We start from the raw sequence: 22036 nt of genomic DNA on the forward strand, positions 1-22036 counted from the left end.
CCCAAAGGCTCGACAGCAGGTTGATAAGTTTCCTTTGGGGAGTTCCAGGCTCTCTCGTCATATCCAACGTCGTCAGGCTTTTCGTGTGATTCTTCAATAGTTTGAGTGATGAGTGGGTCGGGTCGCGTACTTGCAGGTGTACTGATGTGTGGGCGAGCGCGTTTATCCTTTGCCCTTCGTCTCAATAGCTCGCCGCCAAATACAAGAATAATCAAGCTAACGACCAGGACGGTACCAACGACAGCTGCGATCTTCAAATTTCCTCTGGAGCCATGAGCCGGACTAGGACTGAACATGACAGGAGGGGTGGTTGCAGCAGAAGAAATGGGCTGTGACGAGGTCGTCGCTGCAGACGTCGAGGCTGTCATGGGAAACCATTGCTCAGGCGCATCGGTGACAGAACGTAACTTGTCGAGTTTGGCATGGATGTCCTTGCGACGTGTGGAATTCGGTGCGGGAGCCATGAGGAATAGATGATTTTGTTAGGGTGCTTGTTGGTAATAAGAAAAAAAGACGATACTGCAACTTGGCCTGTCTTGAGAGGAGATAGGTCCAGGTGGATGACAGGTCAAGCACATGTTTTGGCGGCTGACATGGACGAAGTTGACATGGCTCGCCATTGGAACCTGTCAAATTTTGCTCGCAGATATTGTTGAGAGTAGATGCATGGTACTCCATGCTTGACCTCCTGGTTGCTTTCAAGTGCAGGCGCGTTCTCTGCAAGTCCATGCGTGTGAATAAGTGAGCACGGATAGAAGCGCCCTAGGCTACGCGGGCTCGGTTTCCTTGCTGTTTCTAGTTTTTACTATTTCTTAGAAAAAATGGACAACACGAAGTTTGACGAGTCCACACAAGTGAGTGTACCAAGATGTCCAGCACTCAGTACTAAATAGTTCATATATCGATGACACTCCAGAAAGAGCTGCAAACCTTCTTAGACAGGGAGCAGGCTCAGGCTCGTCTTCATTCTTCCATCCACAATCTCACAAGCATGTGCTGGGACAAGTGCGTCACATCTGTACTCATGGGATATTGGATATTGACTCGCTTTAAAGGTGCATAACTAGCACACCCGGCAACTATTTTGCACGAGGCGAGGAAAGCTGCTTGGCAAATTGCGTGGAGAGGTTTTTGGACACCAGCCTGTTCATGGTCAAAGTCATTGAACAACAACGTCAAAGTATAGGACAATAGTCAGCTCCCTGTTACTATTTGCTTCTCCCACCTGCTTTCGATGAAAATGAACGTTCGCTCTTCCTGAAACGTATCGACTATCGTCAAGTTGGTCTTTCCCCCTCAGGCTGCAGTTTATATCGCACTGCTATCACTCGCGTTGAAGCTAGTTTACTTGTATAGAGGAAACACTCTCCTAATACATGCGTACCCTCGCTCGCTCGCAATTGAGGTGTCATTTAAGACAACGTCGTGATACGGTTTTCGAAACTTCCGTGCTGCTGTCAACATCACATTTAAGTATGAGATAAACATTAATGAAATCATTCAACTCTTCAAGTTGAATTAATTCCCTTGCCTAGGAAGTCTAGCAAGTCTCGCAGCTTACTTTCATATTGTTGTCAAAATTCCAGTTTGCGGAACTCTAGTCAATTCATTGTATAACAAAAAATAGCGCCATGCAGCAGCCGCTCGACTGTATAAGTAGTATCATCAGCTGTAGCCTGTATTATTATTATAGCTTTACTCTCAAGATATGTCACATTCATTCTAGGCATAACAACTTTGTATTTGTCATGCATATTCGTGAGTGCAGTGTCATTTCAGCACGTCAAATAAGCATTCCCCTTCAAAGCAGGAAGGGTCAGTAAATAATCCCAAGATTAGTCAGTGGAAAGTAAGCATGACTTACGCGATACCAGCGGTTTGAAGTGTTCTGTGAAATGAAGGGTCAGGTTAGGTGGTGCATAGTTAGTGATAGAAGTTACTAACGAGATAAATCCACATATCATCGCTGAAGTTGAGATGCGTGCAATAGTTTTGGCTTGAGTTGGAGCGAGGGCGCTAAGCACGCCAATCTGAATACCCAGAGAACTCAGGTTGGCAAAACCACATAGGGAGTATGATGCGATCGTGAATGCGCGAGGTGACAGTGGATCTGAGCTGTTTTGAATAGCTTGCAATTCTATGGTTTAGGTTCGGTCAGTCAGGGAAGTGTTTGGGAAGACAACGACAACTACACACACCTAAATAAGCAGCGAATTCATTCTCTATCAGCTTAGTTGCGAGAAGCTGCGCAACACGAAGAATTTCTGGGCGTGGTACACCTGCAATTATACAAGTTCTCTCAGCTATGATGCCGGAGATGCATATAAGGCTAGCAAACCTAAGAAGAACGTGACGGGGTACGCGATATAGCCGAGAATGAGCTGCAGAGTGAGGTGATGGATACCAAATCCTCTACCAATCCAAGTAAGAAGACCGTTTACGGTTGACACAAGCGAAAGGATGATGAGCACATTCGTTCTGAACGCAAGTTAACATAACATCAGTACCATGAAAATAGTGGCAGTTGGTTTAGCCTCACAGAATTTGCCCAGCGACTTTCAGTCCAAACCAGCCACCCTGAGAGAATGCGTGTAGTGCATTTACGGGTCTGTCCTTGTCAGCATCCTCACCACGGTCAACCACAACCCGGCCGCGTGTGACAGGCTCGTCGACCTCAGGGTATCGCATTTTGCTGATTGCAATGGATGCAGGGATACTCATCACTGAAGATGTGACAAGGTTTTGCGGCGGTACACCGAGACCAATATATGCAGTAAGAACCGAACCAGCAATCGTTGAAAAACCTTCCAAAATCAGAAATATGGGTTAAGTTATCGGACAACATTAGTAATGATATGAGCGAACCGGAAGTCATAGTAAGGTGCAATTCGGATGTAGTCATTGTGTCGACATATGGCTTGACGAGACATGCAGATTCACCCTGTCCAACCCACGGTGATGCAGCAGCGACAACAGCTTCAGCACCAGAAACATTCATCAACTTGAAGAAGAACCACGCGCTTTACGATATTTAACAAGATATTCACAACGAGGAAAAATGCATGCTCACAATCCTTTAATGATCCATTGCATGACCCCGAGCTTTGCATTTCATGAGTCCGTGTCCCGTGAATTATTTTAAAAAAATAGCGGACCACGCACATAATACAGCATTTGTACAGTTGCAATGAAAAATATGATGGCTGAGAGCTAGCCAGGACCACGCAGTGTTAGGTAATGTAATCAGAATTTGAGCAAACAAGGCACATACGGTATTAACAAAGAAATACCCATTCGCTACTACAGCGTCTGAAAAGAAGAACGCCGCACCAACGTAAGCTTCTGTCAGGAAGGAGGACGCAAGGTCCGCAATCCATTTGAATATGGAGAAGCCGGCATTTGTCTTGAGCACAAACAACGCGACAGCTTGTTGAAGAAACAGTCCCACGATAACAGTGGGCCTATGCGAATGTCGACGTCAGTGCATGTACACGCGAGAGGGAATAACAGGAACAGACCAAGGAATAGCACCCCTATTGGTGGAGGTCAACCAGAAACAAGTCTGAAAGATAAGAAGACCGAGGACCGAGATAGCACGGTCGCCATAGTTAGTGTTCTACGAGGATACAGTGTTATTCGATATTCTGCAGATTCGGTAGAGCGCATACACCGGTAAGAGGGAACCCAAAAGCCGATCCGAACACAATGCCAAGAAGGCACAACCACCCAACTGTCAACCTGATATACCTAGGGAGTCTATACCATGGTTCCTGTATGTACGGTATCCAAACCGCAGAGACAGGCCTTGAGACAATCGAGTTGGGAATGAAGCGGAACGCGATGATTCTAGGGTGAATGAATCAATAATCAGACCACAATGCATATAGAACCAGATAGGCTGAACGTACAAGAGGAAAAACCATGCTAGGACGGTTTGAACAACCCTTCGAGAAAAGACAATATGAGCAGACGTAAAACTGAACGAGATGAGCACAAGTACCATCTGCCTCGAGTTGCCTTAAGTACCGTAGCAGAGATCCACCATCCAAGGATAAGGCCAGCCAAGGCAACGAGCGCAAAGACACGGAGCTTTTTCTTGGAGAATTCCTTTCTAGACTTGGCTTCAACCTCGGCGTCGTCAAGAACGAGAGCCTGCTCCTGCACATCTTCCTTCTCTTTATCAGACGACCCAATGCTCTTTCTCTGCAAGACATGGTCGTCTTCTTTAGAGACTGCCGATGCTACATATGAGTCCATGATGTTAAGGCAGCAAAGGTCAATAACTCAGAGTAGAGGAGCAGGACTCAAGGATACGGAACTTACAGCAGGCCCTTTAAAAAGACCATTGTAATGGTATAACATGGAAGCTCCCGTCCATATGGTTTCATCAAAAAATGGTCTCGTGCCTGGAGCAAGATAAGGCTCGGAGTACTGGATCACCCGACAGGAAAGTTATTTACGTTTATCAGGTCACTACCATATTTTAGGGGAAAATGCATTGCTTATCGCTTTAACTCAATGGTTTGCTAATGTATGGACTCTTCATGGAAAGTACGACTGGCTAGAACAGAGCATCACAACCAACTGCACCTCACCGTTATCGGACTTGAGCGCTTGAGCCTTCGCTAATACAGACAAATATCCCATCAAGGCAAGCTAGCCAGTCGTGATTGAGTGTTGTGATGCACAAGACATCAGCATTTGACGTTGCTGGAGCTTAACTTGGAAATCTCTCTAATTTTGAACACCTCGCACACATACGACGGAAGGGCTGGACACAGATAAAGATACCCATCCTAAAAGGAGTACCGGGCAGAAATGTGATACAGAATCGAGAATTTCTAGAATACAAGGCTTGTCAGTACGTTCCTCTGTCACGTAACATGATAATATCCACTGACATACACTTCTCCATCCTACTATACCTTTAGCGCCTTTATCGATTTTCCGCTCGCAATCGCTAGCCATTCTCCGGGTGCCGTTGAGTGACCGGTGTTCATCGTCATCCCTGCAATTTGTGGTGACCATGCAAGATTCGTCACTTCACTGGTAGCAGAATACGCCATAATCGGTTCGCTAACGACTCGCTTCTTCACGTCCGGCCGTGGCGAGTTAAGTCGCGAACCTGCAGTCCGAGGAGACGATGCTGCCTGGGTATAACTGGAAAGATCCCATAGTAGGACCTGGCAATCGTCACCTGCGGGAAGTTAATATATAGGAGGGCTTTAGCACGTCAGTTTAGTAGCAGACTCACCAGCAGTAGCTAAGAGGGGGGTGTCTGTAGTGCTCCATCCTAACGCATTAACTTGGGCACGATGAGCTCTTAGCTCCATCACAGGTTGTCCGGGACTGCGCATATCCAATATCTGTACATCTGAGCCATCCATATGAAACGTGGACATATAGTTGGAGTCAGAAGGGTTGAACGCGATCCTTAGTAGTGGCGAGGTAGGCAGGCGAGTAGACGAGGATGTCGTTGTAGGAGGTGGCCCTGATTTAGGAGCGGGTGTCTCGTATAGAATTGTGGAGTGCTCAAGACTGCGCAAGTCAAATGCACGCAAGCTGCCATCCGCCCCAACAGATACGAATATGTCCGTCGACCCTGGCAACCATGCGACGTCGTATACTTCACGATCATGAGCGATGAGCTGAGTAATTGCCGTCGCCGTGTCAATATTCCATACCGTGCATGTTGTGTCGATCGATGATGTTACGACAAGACTAGGAGCCTTCTCATTCCACGAAAAGCTCGTCAAGGGAGCACCTGTTGTTTGACTCTGTACTTTTGATTGCTGAGATAAAGCAAAAAGGTCAAGATAGACAGTGGATGAATGTATGAATAGGGTACGCACCCCAGACAACGCAGTTTTCAGCGTAAGTCGATGCCCGCCCCCACTCGGCTGCCTTCCCACATACCCCGACGCTGCGGGTGGTGCATCACCAAAATACTCCCATACTCTCAAGGCATCACCCGTCGTCGCCAGCAGCTCTGCTGCTGGGGCTTTTCCAGTCCATGCATAGCCGCCTGCACTAGCTGGCTGCCATTGTATGGCTGTCGCGGGATAGCCATGGTTTGCTTCAACAAGAGTCACAAAATCTGGGTAATCCGTGTAATCATCCTCTACAAGTACACGCTCGTCCTGCAATCCAACAACAGCAATGCGATTTCGATAGTCTTCAGTGAATGAAGCGATACCTAGACGGAAAGCGGATCGTGGGCGTAGCTGCTGTCCTGGTGTTGTCGACTTGCACCAGTCTAGAGCGTGCACGGGCCCTTTACAGCGGCAGACTTAGCTCCAACAGATCATAGTCAGATTGAATTCATGAGCTTACATGGTGCTTCATACTGAAGCAAGGTCGTTTGAGTCATGAGAGAAGTTGAAGGAATACTAGTAAGCTGTACATGTGGCGCTGGCGAACAGAACTCTACTCGCGTTCACCATACAAAATGGGCGCTAAACTTATAGCGGTTATACACTCCGCAGTCGACATGTACAATAGAACTAATACTTCACTTCAACCTTACATTTCTTCATTGCACGTCGACGAGTGCTTCACTTTAATATGCACAAAGAAAAAAGCAAGCGGATAGCAGTTGCCGCGTGTAATATACAAATGAGCACTGGTAATATGTACAGGGAGAGCACAGGTCGTGACGGAACGATGCATATATAGTAGCAGCAGGCAGGCAGTGGCATGAGAGTTTCGATAGGTCGGGAGGTGTCGCTGAGTGGAAGAGCCAAGATGTCGAGAATGAAGTCGGCAGGTGATTTTGGAGATTTATGGGAGAGGATATATCAGGTGAGTCGACCTTTCGAAGACGTGGAGGTGGATGGATGAAACGGGATACGGTGGCTGCCATACGTCGCGGAAACACGAAAGTTCATAGAACATTAGCACAATAAAAAAGGATAATAAAAAAAAGGGGAAGTCGCGTTAACAGTTAGCACCGGGCCCATGTCGTGGGTTGTCGAGGAAGCGATCGAATGTCGAAATTTAGTCGGAATCGACCATGGATATCGCACCGCATTGTTCACAGAAGCTCCACATAGTTCTTTGACCGTCGGGACCGGCAGAGCAGGCAACACGAAGCTTGGGTATTTGAGAGCAGCTTGAGCTAAGGTGCATTAAATCACAAGAACAAATGATAAGCAATTAGTTGTATGATTAATAATGTCTGATAAACGGAGCGTACCCATGATGCGAAAAAGAGCTTGCAGGTTGAAGTAAGCCGACGGTTTTGGCGGAATCTAGGAGAGATCCGGTTTCGAGGACAGGTCGGTACAGTTGGAATCTAGGATAAAGAGCTATTCGGCGAATTTTAGAAATGCCAACAGAAATAAGCGCGCATACATACGCGAGCTGTAGTCTATGTCGGAAGAGCCAGACGAAGTGCTAGTGGTCGATGCGAGGCGGGTGTGATGGGTCTCGGGGGAGTAAGCCTCGACGTCAGAAGAGGAAGAATCTGACATTGCGACGTCGACATCAGGCTCATAGTTAGGGAAGGGGACCATTTTTAGCTGCTTCGTCAACTTGGACACAGTTGAGCACAGACACAGAGTGAAGGAGGGGAACGTCTTACTTGATAGCAAGTGTCGTCAGACTCGAATTCGAATTTACGCTTCATGGCCATAGTGTAAAAGCAAGGGGGGATATCTGTTTCGAGGAGGATATGGCTGTGAGACAGACAGGTAGATCTTGGGAAAAGGAGACATATCCAACCTACTCTCGAACTTATAAGCTTGGATATTTACCAATATTTGTCCATGGTCGCGGAGTGGTAAACTTGGTAAAAAACAGAAAAGCGGGGCTTTTAGCGAAATTGCCGTCAGAGCGCCGGAGACTCATCGCATTTCGCGGATGTAGCCTGGAAATGATCGCTGAATTTAGACTGCCGGTGAGATCCGATTGGCTGATGACATTGAACCCCTGTTTTATATACTCCGCCCGAATTTCTGCTTTTCCTAAAAAGAATTGCTGACGTAGCTGTCACACATATTTAGTTAAATCTGAGATATACGAGGTTCCTGTCACGCCGGCCTGGACCCCCTGAGACCATCCGTATTCAACAAACGTTACGTGGCTGCTCATCGTCCTTAGCGTCAACTGAAACAATGTTTGATCCCGCAGATATCCCATTACCACGAATATTAGACCCCATTCTTGACTTTCTATCCGAGAAGCTTTCTCCCCCAGCCTACGACTTTCTCCTCTCCTTTATCTCACATGCTCTTGCTCTCGTCAGCGCGCTCGTCTCACTCGTCCTATCCCTCGTTGCATCCAAACCATGGGAATGGGACGCTCAGACAATAATACCGCCACTCATCACCGTCCTTGCCGCATACCTTGCGCTTATCAGCTTGTACAGGACAACAACCTGGATGTTCAGGACTGCCCTCTGGTTCATCAAATGGGGCTCCATCATTGGCGCTCTCGCCGCCGGGACAGGCTGGTACCTGGGTAACCAGGGTGGCGGAGGGGGAGGAGTCGCAAGCACTTTAGGTAGCATTGTTTTGGGCATACTCAATAACCAAGGTCGAAACGATGCTGCGTATTCTCAGCCTCGGTACAAATCTTCGACATCACGTTCTTCTCGAACACGATCAGACGGGCAGAAACGTCCCAAACCATGGGAGTCATTTGAAAAACACGAAGAGTGGCAATACAAAGCCAACGATGAGGATCACAGTGGAGGTGAAGAGGCTGGGAAGATCATGTCGGATATAGTGGATTCTGTGAATCACATAATGGGGGAAGGAGGCTGGTGGGACACCGCAAAAGCTGCATTTGGTACAGGTAGTGCCACAGAAGAAAATGCCGATACGACTCGGAGCGGTCGTCGTAAGAAGGATTCCCGAAGCAGGTGACAATGAACGGAGTAGGCATACCCCCACATCTATTACTATATTTCAAGTCAGTGGGAGCACATTCGAAGCACTTCTTTACACAATCTCAGATTGGCATAACAGTATCCAGGAGAATATCCATTATGCATAGACGAATAAGAAAATACAAAGCTGCAAAAGCAAAACGTTTGGTGACCTCTAAGACCTCTCCCCTCCTACTTCTGTGCAGCAACAGGCGCAGTCTCCTTCGGTTGTGGTGTGTTGTAGTGGTAACTTTAAAAGAGTAAGCAGAAACACAGAAACATAAATCACTGTGCGGTACTTACTTGCCAATCCGTGCAAGAGCATATAAACCAGTTGACCCAACAAAGAAGTTAACCTAGTGGGATGGTTATATCAGGCTTTGAATGAACGCGGGAATGAAGATATACTTACTGCTGCCAGACTGTAGTTGACAGGCGTTATGACAAGAGAGTAACGGACCCAGATGAAGCCAGTACAAGTCAGAGCTAAAGTACGAAAGAGGAAAGTATGGACCATAATCAGTACCACGGTCGGGAGAAAAACAGGTTGTGTACAGTGATGCGTACCGATGTTTTGTGAAACGCTGAGTTTGTCTGCAGGTCGGCTAATGTCTTTCAAACCAGCAGCGACGAGACACCACTTCATCATCGGAGCCCAGAAAAAGACCGTTTTCGGGCCTACACCAAGGGCCGCAAGAAAGTGGGAATAGCGCAAATACACCGTAGGGACATCGACGTCGGCATGACAGTATGAGACAGTGAGGGAAAATGGCCATTCAGCATGATCCGTCAGAGCTAGTTTTTACGACACCTGTAAGAAAAGCACCACACACCAGCCGGGTGATTAAAGAAAGAGGAGAACTTGGAGGGAACCGCTGATGCTGCTGCGCCTGACATTTTTTACTGAGTGGGGAGGATTTGAGCTCGACGACGTGTGAGTAGGAGGGATATTAATCAGAAAATGTGGACACTCTCAGGCTCACCTTTTCGGGCTTTCGGCTCGTGACACAGTGTGACTGACTTGATCCACTCTACGATAAAGTGAAACAAGTTGCTCGAAGTTGGAGGCCAGGTCAAGTTCTAACCTGTACCTATCGGTTTTTACCTAGACTGAGGAGATTGAAGAGTATATATCTATGGTGCGTTGGGCAGTTTCTTTTATTTCTACCCATAGGTCATCTCACAGGAAACAGAATTTTTGATGGGAGAGCATGACTGTGGCGATCCTCCACGGCCGTTCCGAGTCGAGGAAGCAACCTGAAGTACTAGTAGGCGACATTGCTGCCTTATCTATTCTGACTCGACAGACCTTTTCAAAGTGGAGCGCAGTAATCTGTCTGGACTATACCTGGAGCCATGCCAGTTCGCTGATATTATCCCAAAATCATGTTGGGAAGGCTGCATACAAGCACAGCCGTCGCGAGTAAACCAGTAGGTGCCTGTCGGGGTCATCCTATTGGGTCACCAGGTCCATATGTCGGTGTTCTATGTCAATGGTAAGTGCTTTACCCACTACTGTCTGCATGGCTCTTAGGAATGGTAAGTGGCACGAATATAACATATGCTTTGCAAAGTCTTTTGAATCTGCTCTAGCATGTATTCGCATAGGCTACGCATTCGTCTTAAAAGCCGTGGAAGTAAGTTACTGCATTCTATCCAACGAGAACTAGAAATTAATAGTTGTGTACAAACATGAATGATTCACAAGGGTGTATTATGGTACATCGTGTCCACATCTGACCTTTACAGATATTCTCCTCCAATCCATTTACCAACCAAGTCCTCCCAACAGCCTGTCAGTTGCATATGTTGGCCAGGGCAGGTGGCAAACGTTAATCCTCCTCGCTCATCGAGGGTTCGTAGACCAATCCAGTCTTCAATATAGAGGGGCTGCATTTGCATAGGGATCATTGTTCTATTTTGTTGCACTGGTTTGTTACCTGAAACAAAGGGCATCCCGTTCGAATCGAGGACGGCCTGAAGGGAGGACGACTGGTCCTTGAGGCCGCTGTCCGGTGGTGCTTCTGAACCAAACCATGCACTTTCCTTTGGTACTACAGTTGTATCCTCCTTGAACAATACAAGCACAAGGTGTTGCAAAGAGGCCAGGTTCTCGGCATAAGTGGCGTTGCGCTCATCCGTGGGGGGGGCATATTCGTTGTTGATATCAGTCAGGAAATGATTGGCGGTGAGATAAAGGGGTAGTTGGTCAGGATCGCGGTAGTATTGAGCCTACAAGATCAATCACATTGTGTGGACGGTATGAATGGTTGGTTTGTACCAGGGGACGAACGATGAAGAAACGTACCTGAATGAGGTTCTGCTGCGCCCATTCGCCATAGACACCACTTCTTGCTGCGCGACGCGCAATTTGGCAGATGAGGTCGAAGGCGCTGCAGAGGGGCAGATCTGATATCCCCATGTGTTGTGCGCCAAATGTGACGAGGTTATGGATGGGAGGGTCGTTGTATCGCTCTGTGTATGCGCGGAGGAACTGGCCGCCCTGCGAAAAACCTATGGCATCGAAACCACGACTGAGCTCTGGAACAGATGCCAGTTGCGAGGCTACAAGAGCTATTTGGTCATTTACGTTTCCATACTATGGAAAGAAAGAAGTTGAGAGTGATTGCTATGTAGGGGAGGCAAATTACGTACGAAGCCTGCTCGCTGGTCTGCTTTGAGATCCTCCTCAATGTAGATGGAATGTACGAATATGCCTGGATGCATCTTCTTGACTTCACTCTGGAATTGCAGCATTCCAGGAGAGGAATGGGAGTCCCCAAGGCCATGCCAGATAACGAGGGGCTTTATGTCTCTTACCGCAGCACAAAAGGCATGATGGCCAAGGGTAGAGAGAACCGTGAAGAGGACGACGGCGAATGAGAACATGGTGGTCGAGCGGTGCACGTGTGACAAGGGAGGGGTGTGACAGGTGAAGTGTAGCACGTGACTTTGAGGCACAGACAGGACTGACGGTATTGACTGACCGCTTCTAACTAACGTTAGTGGGTCATTGGCTGTTTTTGAATGACAGTTGATCATGCAGGGCCATGAGTCTTCCGTCAGCAGAGACGCTGAGAACCGTGCATTCCAGACCGTCTCTCTCGTTCTCTCGGTGTTTGTCGTTATTATCCGTGATATGTCGTTTACATAGGCGCTCCAACTCATTCTCCGTGCTCCACTCCTCTTGGCTTTTTCATCTCCAGGTAAGCTGATCCCCCCCATGGCGCCCCTCCTCCGTACCCTCTCCAGACGTGATGCCATCCTCATCCTCCTCGGTGCCCTCTCCATGCACTTCTTCTCCGCAATCGCTCTTTTTGGCTCCCATTCCTCCATAGTCATCAACACACATCACCAGCTGATGCAAGACACAGTGCATGATCGCGAGGAAAACTTTCATGTCAGCCCAGATCAGGACTTCAATGATTCACACCCCCCTGTCGAATCAAGTTCTAGTCATGATGTGGAACCTAATCACACCCCTATTCCTCTGCAAGACAGCTCACTACACACACATTCGCTTACTCTCCCTCATACAACGATCGTTGAACATGTTCCCGGTTGGACCGTTTTTCGTGATCTTTACATGTCAAATGGAACTCTTTTCATCGTCACTTCCTCCCCGTTAAACTTCCCCGACATCCGCTTTATGACCTCTACTGGCCTGCGAGCAGAAAACACACCCGAGAATATAGCTCTGCGAGAGCCTACTCCGGATAATATGCAACTTATTAGCCCTGAGGAGGCGGAAAAACGATGGGGGAAAGAGGCCGCAACAAGGAGAGTATGGACCGTCGAGGGTAACACTGTGAGTACTTCTCTGCCTAAAACATTCATCCGATTCCTCAATGGATCCTCATGTTTGCATATATCAAGTTCCTTTTCAACGACCCTTCTCAATGTACGTATCTTGGCCTTTCAACTTCGTAGCGCTACTCAACTTTTTATCTTCGCAGTCCTTGGCCATTATTACCACTTTTGCGCAGAGTTATTATTTGGCGCCTGGGCGTTCTGGACGGGCGCAATGACGGATCAGTCGAATCCTCCACCGCCCATTCACCGTGCTATATTCCCACACTCATCCGGTGCGGGGTGGCGTGACCACCCTGGGTTCAATGCCTACTTCTTTCGTGCCGCATTCCCCTCTATCACAGTTGAAGTCGATGAAGACTGGGCAGACCGTGTCCATGCATCTTCCCTCGAGGCCAAATATGAAGGAAGGGCCTGGCACTTCCCCTTGCTTCTACTTTCGGATCGATCCGCAGCATTCCGTGGTAAGTTCTGTGGGTCGGAAAATCAAAGGACAGCCAGCGAGGCAGTTGATGGCCTTATCGCTCGTGGAAGACTTAGCCATGGTGGCCTCTGGTGGCATAATGTGCGAAATGCTTTATGGCGATTTGCTGGTGTGGATGAAAGTATTATGGATTCCACGTCAGGCGAATTTGAGCAGCAAGATACAGTGGTTGTTACCTACATATCACGGCAATCTGGACGTCGGCATCTAATTGAAGAGGATCACGACGGTCTTGTGATCGCACTAGAAGAACTCGTTGAGCGGAAAAATGCAGAGAGAAGCGCATATGAGGGAACCGAGCGTCCGAGACCATGGGAGCTGAATATAATACAGGCAGAAAAACTCAGCAAAGATGAACAAGTTCGTATTGCTGCGAGAACCACTGTAAGCAATTGTCCTTATATATGGCTCCATTTTTTTATCTGACGCTTTTTGCAGGTATTACTTGGCGTGCATGGGAATGGTCTCTCCCATTTGATTCTGATGCCGCGCACACCTATATCAACAGTCATCGAGATGTTCTTCCCGGGTGGGTTTGCACATGATTATGAATGGACTACCGGCGCACTTGGGATGCAGCATTTCGCTGTTTGGAACGATACGTTAGTGATCAACTATGCTCGCTGGCGTTCTATAGAATTCGAAGGGCTAATATTTTCTTTGAATTGTTCTGTAGTTACTATACCAAGGGCGATACCCCTCGCGTTGCATACCCCGAAGGTTTCCAAGGCGAGCAAATACCAGTGTACGGCCCAACTGTTGCGAAGATCGTGGAAGACAGAGTCGGCGGATTGATATGACCAGCAACAACCTATTCTGTGGGCAATGGATTTGGATAAGACCGCTACAATGAAGAAACAGGATAAGGCATTATATATTGTACACTTTGAAACCTAGTCTAATTTCCACTATCTTTGGGCGATGAGATGGACATATAGCTGTAAGCTCACCTTTGCTCGTTGCGAGCTCATCAGCTGATTATCGATTATCTATAATACTTGGAAGCGTAGTTCGGATGCATCTATCTTATATTACGTGTTTTATGGAAACATGCTTGTCCCTCCTTTACCTGATAAAACTAAGAGAAATCATGGTGCAAGGCATCTACGCGCTTCTTTGTAACGCTGAGGTGTAGTACATCCTATTTAGTTCGGTTGCGTCTGAAAGCGATGAGTGTGCATAGTTCCACCTCGTTATGTAGCAACTGATATCAAGTTGTTTCACAAGTTGTACTGACGTGCAGGCAGTCTTGGCTATTACATTGGATATCCAGGCTCCAATAGTGGCAGGAGGTCTAACCTTCGCCCTGCTCAAGCCGGCTTATATGCCAGCTATGTTCCTTGATGAGCTGTCAGAAACGTTGACTACCTCCGGACCCCGCACTGCTCGTAATCGGTCCGACGAATGTGCATTTCATGAGGCATAGACTTGGCCAGGCTGAGTAAGTGTAACCCAGCTATTACAATATCATGTCACTTCCTACCGATTACTATAACTTGATGGAAATAGGTTAGCCCCTGAGTGAAGCCGTCCATTCACCCAAGTATAACTTTGACCTTGGCTAATGTACTCCAGAATTCACATGGTTTTATTCAGGACCGGGCTTAGCTGGGTTAGATATAGATGAAGCTAGTTGATTCCTTGAGTTGTTCAAAATATCGGTTCGTCAGACCCTTTTGGCTATGATGATGAACTGCTGATTGGTATCACAACGGTTGGAATGGAAGAATCCAGGTACCTCCACAAGACTCCACATCCAATGTAGCTACCAGTTTACCTAATGATTATGCTCAAGACCCTTCATCCGAACATTGAACTGTCAGTTTGTCTTCTTTTGCATCACTATGATGAATTCATCCGTACACGTTTTCCGCAGCGAGGAATCAGATAACCATCAGATGTGAATTCTCTGTCGTTCTTCTCTTAGGTCACACTTCTTCCCCTACGTCGCGGTAGACTAAATCTAGCCGATCTGCCTACCTGACTCAGTGGTTCATCAGTTTGGGGGTTTACCCCGTTTTAGTCTTTGGTCCGGCCATCCAAGGTTTTCTTCCATTGCTAGCTTTCGGTGATAACCACGGGTGTGGGGCAAATGTTGTATATAAAGGGAGGGTGTTGTGGAAAGCACCCACAGAGTAGCTACTCGCTTTCACCTATTTACTACCACAACCACCCACACAGCGAAAAACGTCAGAATGGTTGAATACTGGGAACCTGGCACTCAATACGACTACGGATCTGTTGTGATCTTCGACGGTTGGTTATGAGAAATGGCCTGTCACCATCACATGCTTAACTAGATGTACCCAGATGTTAAGTACAAGATCATTCAACCCCACAGATCTCAGGTACGTCTGTCTATGTTACATCCACATCCTTTCGTAATAACATACGTTCGTCGTCATGTGGGTAGTCGGACTGGACTCCTCCTGCAACCCCCGCACTCTGGGGGCGTATGCAGGAGCACCACGGCCATCACCAAAGCTCTCAGCAATGGGGAGAGGATTGTAAACCTCAGCCTCCTGCTCCAACCTACGGAGAACAGCCTCAGGCTCCATTGTATCAACAACCGCAGCAACCTCAACCCCAAGCTGAGCCCACCCACGAAGAGCGCAAGAAACACTGGTACGACTTGGACGATCATCGCAAGAAGGAGCTCGAGGTACTGTGATGTATTAGATGTTCAAAGTTTTATGGCTGATCTCTTTTCAAGGTCGGAGGCGGGATTCTTGCTGGTGTTGCCCTTTTGGGTGCTGGCTACCAGGCGTACAAGTCACACGAGAAATCCGCCGAGGAGGTAAGTTTGTGCGTTGTTGTTTTTAGCGAGCCTTTTCTAAAGAGCGCTATTGTGATAGAAAAAAGCGCACCTTTGGTCGTTGAACAACTGGATTACCGAGGCACAGTCACGAACGTACCAGTACCGAAATGGAAACTACCCTAGCCCCGTAGCCTGGGTACTCACCCAGGGTAAGAATATCCCGACTGATGCAATTGAAGGAGGGTATGAGCGTGGTGAGCCGCTGTATATTTGCCGTGCATACCAGGATGTAAGTTTCTTCAACAAGGCGGTTTGCTTGTATATGCTAACGATATCTCCCATTTTCTTTCTTAAGGGTGGCTTGAGTACGTATCTAGTTACCCTACAGTTTTCCAGTATGGAGAGCTGATAAAACATCGTGATGTTAGTGATTGGCAAAGCGTCGTCCGTATTTAAGAAAGGTGCCGTTATCGGATACAAGAAAGAAGAAATCCACGTGTGTTATCGTTCAGAGCTGCGTTATCTTCACAAAGCTGATCGTGTTCACCGTATAGCTTGACCAGTACGAAATCCTCGTCGGGAATCCGAGAGCTGTGCGATGGGTGAGCGTTTCGGGTACGCTGAAAGTGGAACATCTTGGCTACGTGCCTGTCGAGGGAGGTTCTGAACCGTCAGGTGATAAGCAGTACATTGCAAAGGCGCCATACCACGACGCGGTCCATCCCGGAAAGGCAAGTGAGGTTTATGGGGATGGTGAGTCGTGTAATAAACATGCTTATCATGCATTACTAAATATTATCTCTGCGACAGGGGCTTATATTCCGTATGACAATACTGAGAAGAAAATCAAGGTAAGACATGATTCGACTTTTGCAAAGCATCGCATTCATCTTTTCATGATCAGGAATATGCCGTTCTTTGTTATGTTTAAGTTCTTTGCCAGTGTGTTCTTGGGGGGGAAGGAAGTCTTGGCAAATTCTAGAAATGCTTATCTGCTTTGTGAATCATACCTTGTATAATCATGTATCGTCGTAGCTGTAAATGAACTGTTGAACATTGAACAACACGATATCAGAGAAGGAACAAAATTAATCCGGATATCAAATCACATCGTGACACTGCAGAGCATAACATAGCATTTATTATTGTAGTTTTCTAGGTAAATGTTAACACGATCTTCAAGATCCCCTGTGCATTTCTCTCCGAAGAAATGCCCTGGAACTACGGTTACTTCGCGACTTCGCTCGCATGAACGTGAGATGTATCTGAAATACCGCAACTATCATTCCCTGTGCAGCGCTCACTGACGGGTGATGTGGCTGATATAACTTCGTGCGAGTCGGATATGGCAACCTCGCTGTCCTTACTATCACCAGTTACAGTAGATCGGCTTCCTGGAACCGTCTTGCAGTGCCCACAACATCCCCCATCAAATGCTGCGTCTCTTGCCCATTTAACCATCTTCTGGCCTTCCCAACCAAACAACAGAGCAATCAAGATAGCCGTCGCAGAGTCCACCCACCACCCACCGCGCCACAACCGGTATATCAAAGAGCCGATGCAAAGCACTGCACTGAATTGGATACAGGAAAGAGCGCAAAGCGCTTCACCTTGCATAGTACTTGAATTGAGAGCACGTGACAAGTAACGCTTGGGTATCCAGAGAACGAATGTGATGAACATGGTGCTAGCAGATACGATGAGCGTTGCATTAGACGGACTGGGGTGTTCGTGCTGTGTCAGGGCAACGATAGAGCTAACGATTGCAGCTACGGCGAGCATGATGAGTAGCATACCGATGCCGATGGTAGATATTCTTTCGAATCTTTTGAATGGACAGAATCAGTAATGACACTAGAATACACAATGGTAAATCTCACCTCGTATCAGCACGTTCTTCAAGGTCATTGCCTGTTTCGTCGCCAGGTCTCCGCACATGACAAAATCTCCACACGACAAAAGCCGAAGAAGCTACCTCGATGGCTGACTGGATGCCAAAGAAGACAAGGGATCGAGAGGACGACTCCAAACCAAAAACAACGGAGACGATACCTTCCGCTATATTATAAATGACACTCACTACACTTATGGCGATGGCAGCCTGCTGTAAAGAATGGCGTGAAGGCATTTCTGTAGAGGATACAGCGAATGTGACCGATGCAACCGAGTGTTCTCACCAACGTAAAAGAAATTTTCGATGTTTTAACTTGGGTATTCAACATCGTTGGCGGAGCTATTCTTTAGCTGTGGGTCCAGATTTGTGCTAGCGCAACTTGGTCTTGGTACGGCCACTAGTTCTCCGACGGACTTGGACTATCACCTCACTCGGAGTGGACATATAAAGCTAGCGGCTATGAATAACTGTCAAATAGAAAAAAGTGGCCTCAGTCTAATAGTCGATTGCAGACATACCACACTGTTGGATATTGTGTATGGATCAGATACTCATTGCAATTGCAACCTTCAAGTGGTTTTACAACAACTGAGTTCCTCCCAGCAAAAGGCCTAGGGGACAGAATAACAAAGAAAGGGAATTAATAATGAGATATAGTAACAAGCTTTTATTCGTTGTCAAGATATGGAAGGTTTACATTAACATTTGTGTGGTTGACCATTGAGGAAGATAAAGACAAGGCCGATTCCGAATTTGGAGCGTACAAGAGTGAAACAGTATTTGGTGTTGTTTATCATAAGCTTCCCTCCATTTCCTAATATATTGCACCACAATTGCTGGACGCGAGCACGCTGCACATAGGCTGCTCGTCGTCGAGCACGACGAGGAGACCATGGAGACACCCACTTCCACCAACATTCATATTCCCCGCTTGAGACTTATTCGCCGTAGCCCCAGCCCGCGTTTCCAGAATGGCAATATGGATCGTACACCACTTGCAGGATCTTCGTCAGCCCGTTTGGAGCTTCCTCACAGCAACAGTGACGATGAAGACCAGGAGTCAACCCCGCGAATGCCGACTAAAGCTATATCTCCATCTACGACACATTATGGTTCTGGTGTCTCGCCCTTATCTGCGACACCAACAGACACCACAGCCAGCCGTTTGCGTGCTGTTCTTGCTCTTACCCACTCTTCACCGCCTGCTCAAACTTCCCTGCACGGACGTGCGACTCCCTCAGATATAGATTCAGACATAGATACCCCACATTTTGACTCCAAAACATCCAGCATTGCCACTGAAAGCATTCGAGATCTGTTCTCCCATGCTCTTCGAGAGCCTGGAGGTACGCCACTGAAGTCGAGGCCACGGAGAAATAGTGTTGATGTCAGTGATGTGGAAACAAACGCTACATTAAAAAAGGAGAGAGCTAGTAATAAAGGAAATAGACTCAGTCTGAGTGATGAAGAAGTTGATAGGCCATCAAGTGCGTAGTATTTTGTATCACATTTTTATCCGTGACCCAAGAGTCATGTTTAGTATCAGATCCCTCATTCAGATCATCACATGCAGCAACCTTCGATACCCTAAATGCGCGTCTGATGTCGTCTCAAACCCAACTTATGGACCAACAGACGCCATCAGCTCTATTCGATGGTATGCGCTTTGCTCGTCAGTATTGTTCATGTCTAAGTCTGCATACTCTCCTGCATGTCATTTTTTTCAAGTAGCGGTTGATTCTACTTCGTCCTCTCTCGTGGATAAGTTTACTGTTGAGAGTGCAAATGCCGACAGTAAATCCAGTGCTAGGTTTTTCGGACAATCGACTTCTTCTCCTGCAACGCCTCCTGTGGCAACTAGCACGCCTCAGCATTCCTTTCAGAATTCTTTTCAAATGCCATCTCAATTGGCATATGGATCCAGTCAGTCTTTCTTATTACTTCTCTGATGATGTAAAATCCCATTTTGTCGGTGCTATGCAGACCTTATGGACCAGGACTCTGAGATGCAAAAAGTCATGAAAGAATTTGACGTCTCGGAGGGCGAAGGTGATCATGAATCATTATTATATTTTCCCTGATTCACATTTTTTTAGTTTCATTATTACCAAAGCGAATATCAACCCCCATGCATCCCTCAAAGACACCTCTTCGCCCTCGTTCCTCTGCCTCGTTTCATGTCAAATCGGGTTCGCGCGATAGTATTCACTCGAATGGCGGTGGAGAAAATGGTCATACATTGGTTTCGAGACGTGCAAGCGGCGATTTTAGTGCTTCATGTTCGTCTATCTCAAATTAGTTTTGCATTGGCTACGTCATTTAATTATTTTTCCTTTGCAAAATCAGCGTCGCGGGCTAGCTCATCCATGAGCACTAATGACAGTACGTGATTCTCACTTAATTTGCTCTCCAAGGTTAGTTTATATCATCATTATATCTAGCTAAAGACCCTCGACACGCTGTCGAAGAAGAGCGTAATCGGGAGAGAGAGCGGGAGTGGAACCGACCGCACCCCAAACAGCCGCTCTCTAGATCGGGCACCCCCGAATTGCACCATCGTCATTCCCAATCACACATGAAGTCGTTGTCCCAAGAGTCATTCTCGCGGAATGGTTCACCAATGGCGAATGGCAATGGTGGGAGTTTGCATAGGAGAGGTAGTAGTGCATCTCTGCGAAGTTTTGATGATGACAAGAGCTCAAGGCCAAGCTCAATGGGCTCCCACGCCGACTGTGAGTCCTGGATATTTGTTCTACCAGGCCTTATTTTGAGATCATTGATTTCGAAAATGTTTTGAGTAGATCGCGAACGCATAGCAGAAATGGACCAAGAGCGAAATAAAGAACGGGAGCGGGAGTGGAATAAGCGACATCTTCCCAATAGCCGTCCGTCTTCCAGTCTGAGCACTCATTCACCTACTTCACATTCGCATATTTACTCGCATGCACCTCGCCCACCATCTGCTACGCCTTACCTCACCCCCACACATTCTTCTCTTCAGCGTCAAACGTCACATTCATCACTTTCATTGTCTTCTCGAGCTAGTTCTCCGAGTGGTTCTGTTGGAAGTCGGGGATCACTTAAGGAACGTGAACCAGAGGAAGAGTTTGACCACGAACGTGAGCGTAATTGGAATTCCCCCCATCCCAAATGGCATTCAACAAGGTCAAGGCGCGATAGCGAAGGAAGTACGAAGCCAGCTTCACCATTACCTACCGGTCAAGTCAATGGACGGCTAAGTGAGAATCGGGGTATGCGTCAATCCCTGCGGTCGGCATCAAGTCTTTCTTCGGTCCCTACGGACGTGTCTCATCGAAAGCCAATACCGTCGGGATCAAAAGTACTATCCTCTGATCCTCACTCTACTACAAAGTCCTTCAGGTCTTCTGTACATAATCAGCGCTCATCATTCTCTCCCCGGCCCCCTTCTTCGGTCCATACGGAGGATGATCATCAGTCAGACTTTACCGATGCTAGCGCCAAAGCACCCAGAACGCCTGCTCTCGGATCACGATTTGGATGGCATTTTCCTCGTAGTCATTCCTCGACTTCGGCTAATGAAATACAAAAGTCCGCTGAGGTTCCAGTTGGTCAGATGGATTCAATGCATGATCTTCGCCAGTCTACTCCGTCTCCAAGCTCCAGGCCGTCCAGCAGGATGTCTGGGGTGATGAAACCCAGTTTAATTCCTGTGTTATCACCCTCAAGGAAGAGTAAAGTTGGTTCTAGTGAACGTAACGATGGGGAGGTTGGGGAAGACGCTACGTACAGCAAAGGACACAGGAGGACTCTGACAGAACTGAGCGAGTCTGCGGGACGAATCCCACCTCACCTCAGATCTGATGGGTTTAGACGTCAGGATCTAGCAACCGGTGCGTGATAGACCTCGATTTTATATTATTGTCGTTGCATGATTGTTGATCATCATTTATCCCCAGCTAATGTACATTTCACTGTCCCGTCGATTCAGTCCTCGAGGGTAGAGTCAGATGCAGAAACCGAAGTCCTAGAATCAGCTCCATCATCCCCAAAACCTCATCGTCCCCCTTCTCCATCTGCAGCATTAGACCATGAGAATCGCCTTCAGAAAGCTTTAGCTTCCCGTGTCCCTTCACCTCCCATAAAAACACGAGTCCCTTCGCCCTCTCCACGCTCTACAACACCACCTATACCACCACAGTCCCCAGCGCCACACTCTCCTTCCGCCACCGAAATAGGCTT

At 47.4% G+C, this 22036-nt stretch overlaps 12 protein-coding genes across 12 annotated transcripts; 6 read left to right on the top strand and 6 right to left on the bottom strand.

Annotated features, from left to right (window-relative positions):
• Positions 1-787: 787 nt before the first annotated feature.
• On the top strand, positions 788-1638 carry SERLADRAFT_465832 (uncharacterized protein; the record flags this gene model as incomplete). The annotated part of the gene is made up of 4 exons (XM_007317588.1): positions 788-854; positions 917-1005; positions 1056-1454; positions 1562-1638. The coding sequence occupies 3 exons, from the start codon at positions 822-824 to the stop codon at positions 1192-1194; spliced, it is 261 nt and encodes an 86-aa protein (XP_007317650.1).
• Positions 1639-1783: 145 nt separating this feature from the next.
• Positions 1784-4257, bottom strand: SERLADRAFT_437261 (uncharacterized protein; the record flags this gene model as incomplete). The annotated part of the gene is made up of 14 exons (XM_007317589.1): positions 1784-1799; positions 1865-1888; positions 1945-2137; positions 2199-2279; positions 2339-2478; positions 2540-2804; positions 2866-3020; positions 3071-3102; positions 3163-3210; positions 3272-3461; positions 3519-3616; positions 3669-3846; positions 3909-3944; positions 4001-4257. The coding sequence occupies 14 exons, from the start codon at positions 4255-4257 to the stop codon at positions 1784-1786; spliced, it is 1713 nt and encodes a 570-aa protein (XP_007317651.1).
• A 234-nt stretch (positions 4258-4491) lies between these two features.
• Positions 4492-6416, bottom strand: SERLADRAFT_361173 (uncharacterized protein; the record flags this gene model as incomplete). The annotated part of the gene is made up of 5 exons (XM_007317590.1): positions 4492-4841; positions 4902-5197; positions 5255-5792; positions 5853-6274; positions 6334-6416. 4 exons carry the CDS (start codon positions 6368-6370, stop codon positions 4920-4922), a joined length of 1275 nt encoding a protein of 424 aa, XP_007317652.1.
• A 152-nt stretch (positions 6417-6568) lies between these two features.
• On the bottom strand, positions 6569-7708 carry SERLADRAFT_465839 (uncharacterized protein; the record flags this gene model as incomplete). The annotated part of the gene is made up of 4 exons (XM_007317591.1): positions 6569-7117; positions 7196-7307; positions 7358-7532; positions 7583-7708. 4 exons carry the CDS (start codon positions 7631-7633, stop codon positions 6997-6999), a joined length of 459 nt encoding a protein of 152 aa, XP_007317653.1.
• Positions 7709-8114: 406 nt separating this feature from the next.
• Positions 8115-9026, top strand: SERLADRAFT_415073 (uncharacterized protein; the record flags this gene model as incomplete). Its single annotated transcript, XM_007317592.1, has 1 exon — positions 8115-9026. One exon carries the CDS (start codon positions 8115-8117, stop codon positions 8865-8867), a length of 753 nt encoding a protein of 250 aa, XP_007317654.1.
• Positions 9027-9061: 35 nt separating this feature from the next.
• SERLADRAFT_407881 (uncharacterized protein) lies at positions 9062-9766 on the bottom strand (the record flags this gene model as incomplete). Its single annotated transcript, XM_007317593.1, has 5 exons — positions 9062-9119; positions 9173-9225; positions 9282-9355; positions 9437-9547; positions 9703-9766. The coding sequence occupies 5 exons, from the start codon at positions 9764-9766 to the stop codon at positions 9062-9064; spliced, it is 360 nt and encodes a 119-aa protein (XP_007317655.1).
• A 134-nt stretch (positions 9767-9900) lies between these two features.
• On the top strand, positions 9901-10448 carry SERLADRAFT_387633 (uncharacterized protein; the record flags this gene model as incomplete). The annotated part of the gene is made up of 2 exons (XM_007317594.1): positions 9901-10008; positions 10063-10448. One exon carries the CDS (start codon positions 10081-10083, stop codon positions 10294-10296), a length of 216 nt encoding a protein of 71 aa, XP_007317656.1.
• Positions 10449-10494: 46 nt separating this feature from the next.
• On the bottom strand, positions 10495-11783 carry SERLADRAFT_465848 (uncharacterized protein; the record flags this gene model as incomplete). The annotated part of the gene is made up of 3 exons (XM_007317595.1): positions 10495-11101; positions 11178-11468; positions 11525-11783. The coding sequence occupies 3 exons, from the start codon at positions 11756-11758 to the stop codon at positions 10613-10615; spliced, it is 1014 nt and encodes a 337-aa protein (XP_007317657.1).
• Positions 11784-11894: 111 nt separating this feature from the next.
• Positions 11895-14228, top strand: SERLADRAFT_465851 (uncharacterized protein; the record flags this gene model as incomplete). Its single annotated transcript, XM_007317596.1, has 6 exons — positions 11895-12677; positions 12746-12770; positions 12826-13547; positions 13602-13765; positions 13840-14103; positions 14174-14228. The coding sequence occupies 5 exons, from the start codon at positions 12093-12095 to the stop codon at positions 13961-13963; spliced, it is 1620 nt and encodes a 539-aa protein (XP_007317658.1).
• Positions 14229-15295: 1067 nt separating this feature from the next.
• Positions 15296-16989, top strand: SERLADRAFT_465856 (carbohydrate-binding module family 12 protein; the record flags this gene model as incomplete). The annotated part of the gene is made up of 10 exons (XM_007317597.1): positions 15296-15419; positions 15474-15511; positions 15577-15825; positions 15877-15960; positions 16019-16210; positions 16277-16286; positions 16350-16417; positions 16476-16674; positions 16732-16772; positions 16826-16989. The coding sequence occupies 10 exons, from the start codon at positions 15359-15361 to the stop codon at positions 16850-16852; spliced, it is 969 nt and encodes a 322-aa protein (XP_007317659.1).
• Positions 16990-17076: 87 nt separating this feature from the next.
• Positions 17077-17633, bottom strand: SERLADRAFT_387650 (uncharacterized protein; the record flags this gene model as incomplete). Its single annotated transcript, XM_007317598.1, has 1 exon — positions 17077-17633. One exon carries the CDS (start codon positions 17536-17538, stop codon positions 17149-17151), a length of 390 nt encoding a protein of 129 aa, XP_007317660.1.
• A 445-nt stretch (positions 17634-18078) lies between these two features.
• SERLADRAFT_387652 (uncharacterized protein) lies at positions 18079-18430 on the top strand (the record flags this gene model as incomplete). The annotated part of the gene is made up of 2 exons (XM_007317599.1): positions 18079-18102; positions 18155-18430. 2 exons carry the CDS (start codon positions 18079-18081, stop codon positions 18428-18430), a joined length of 300 nt encoding a protein of 99 aa, XP_007317661.1.
• Between the last annotated feature and the right edge of the window lie 3606 nt (positions 18431-22036).

This window comes from Serpula lacrymans (genome assembly GCF_000218685.1).
Source record: "Serpula lacrymans var. lacrymans S7.9 unplaced genomic scaffold SERLAscaffold_6, whole genome shotgun sequence".
Lineage (NCBI taxonomy): Eukaryota > Fungi > Basidiomycota > Agaricomycetes > Boletales > Serpulaceae > Serpula > Serpula lacrymans.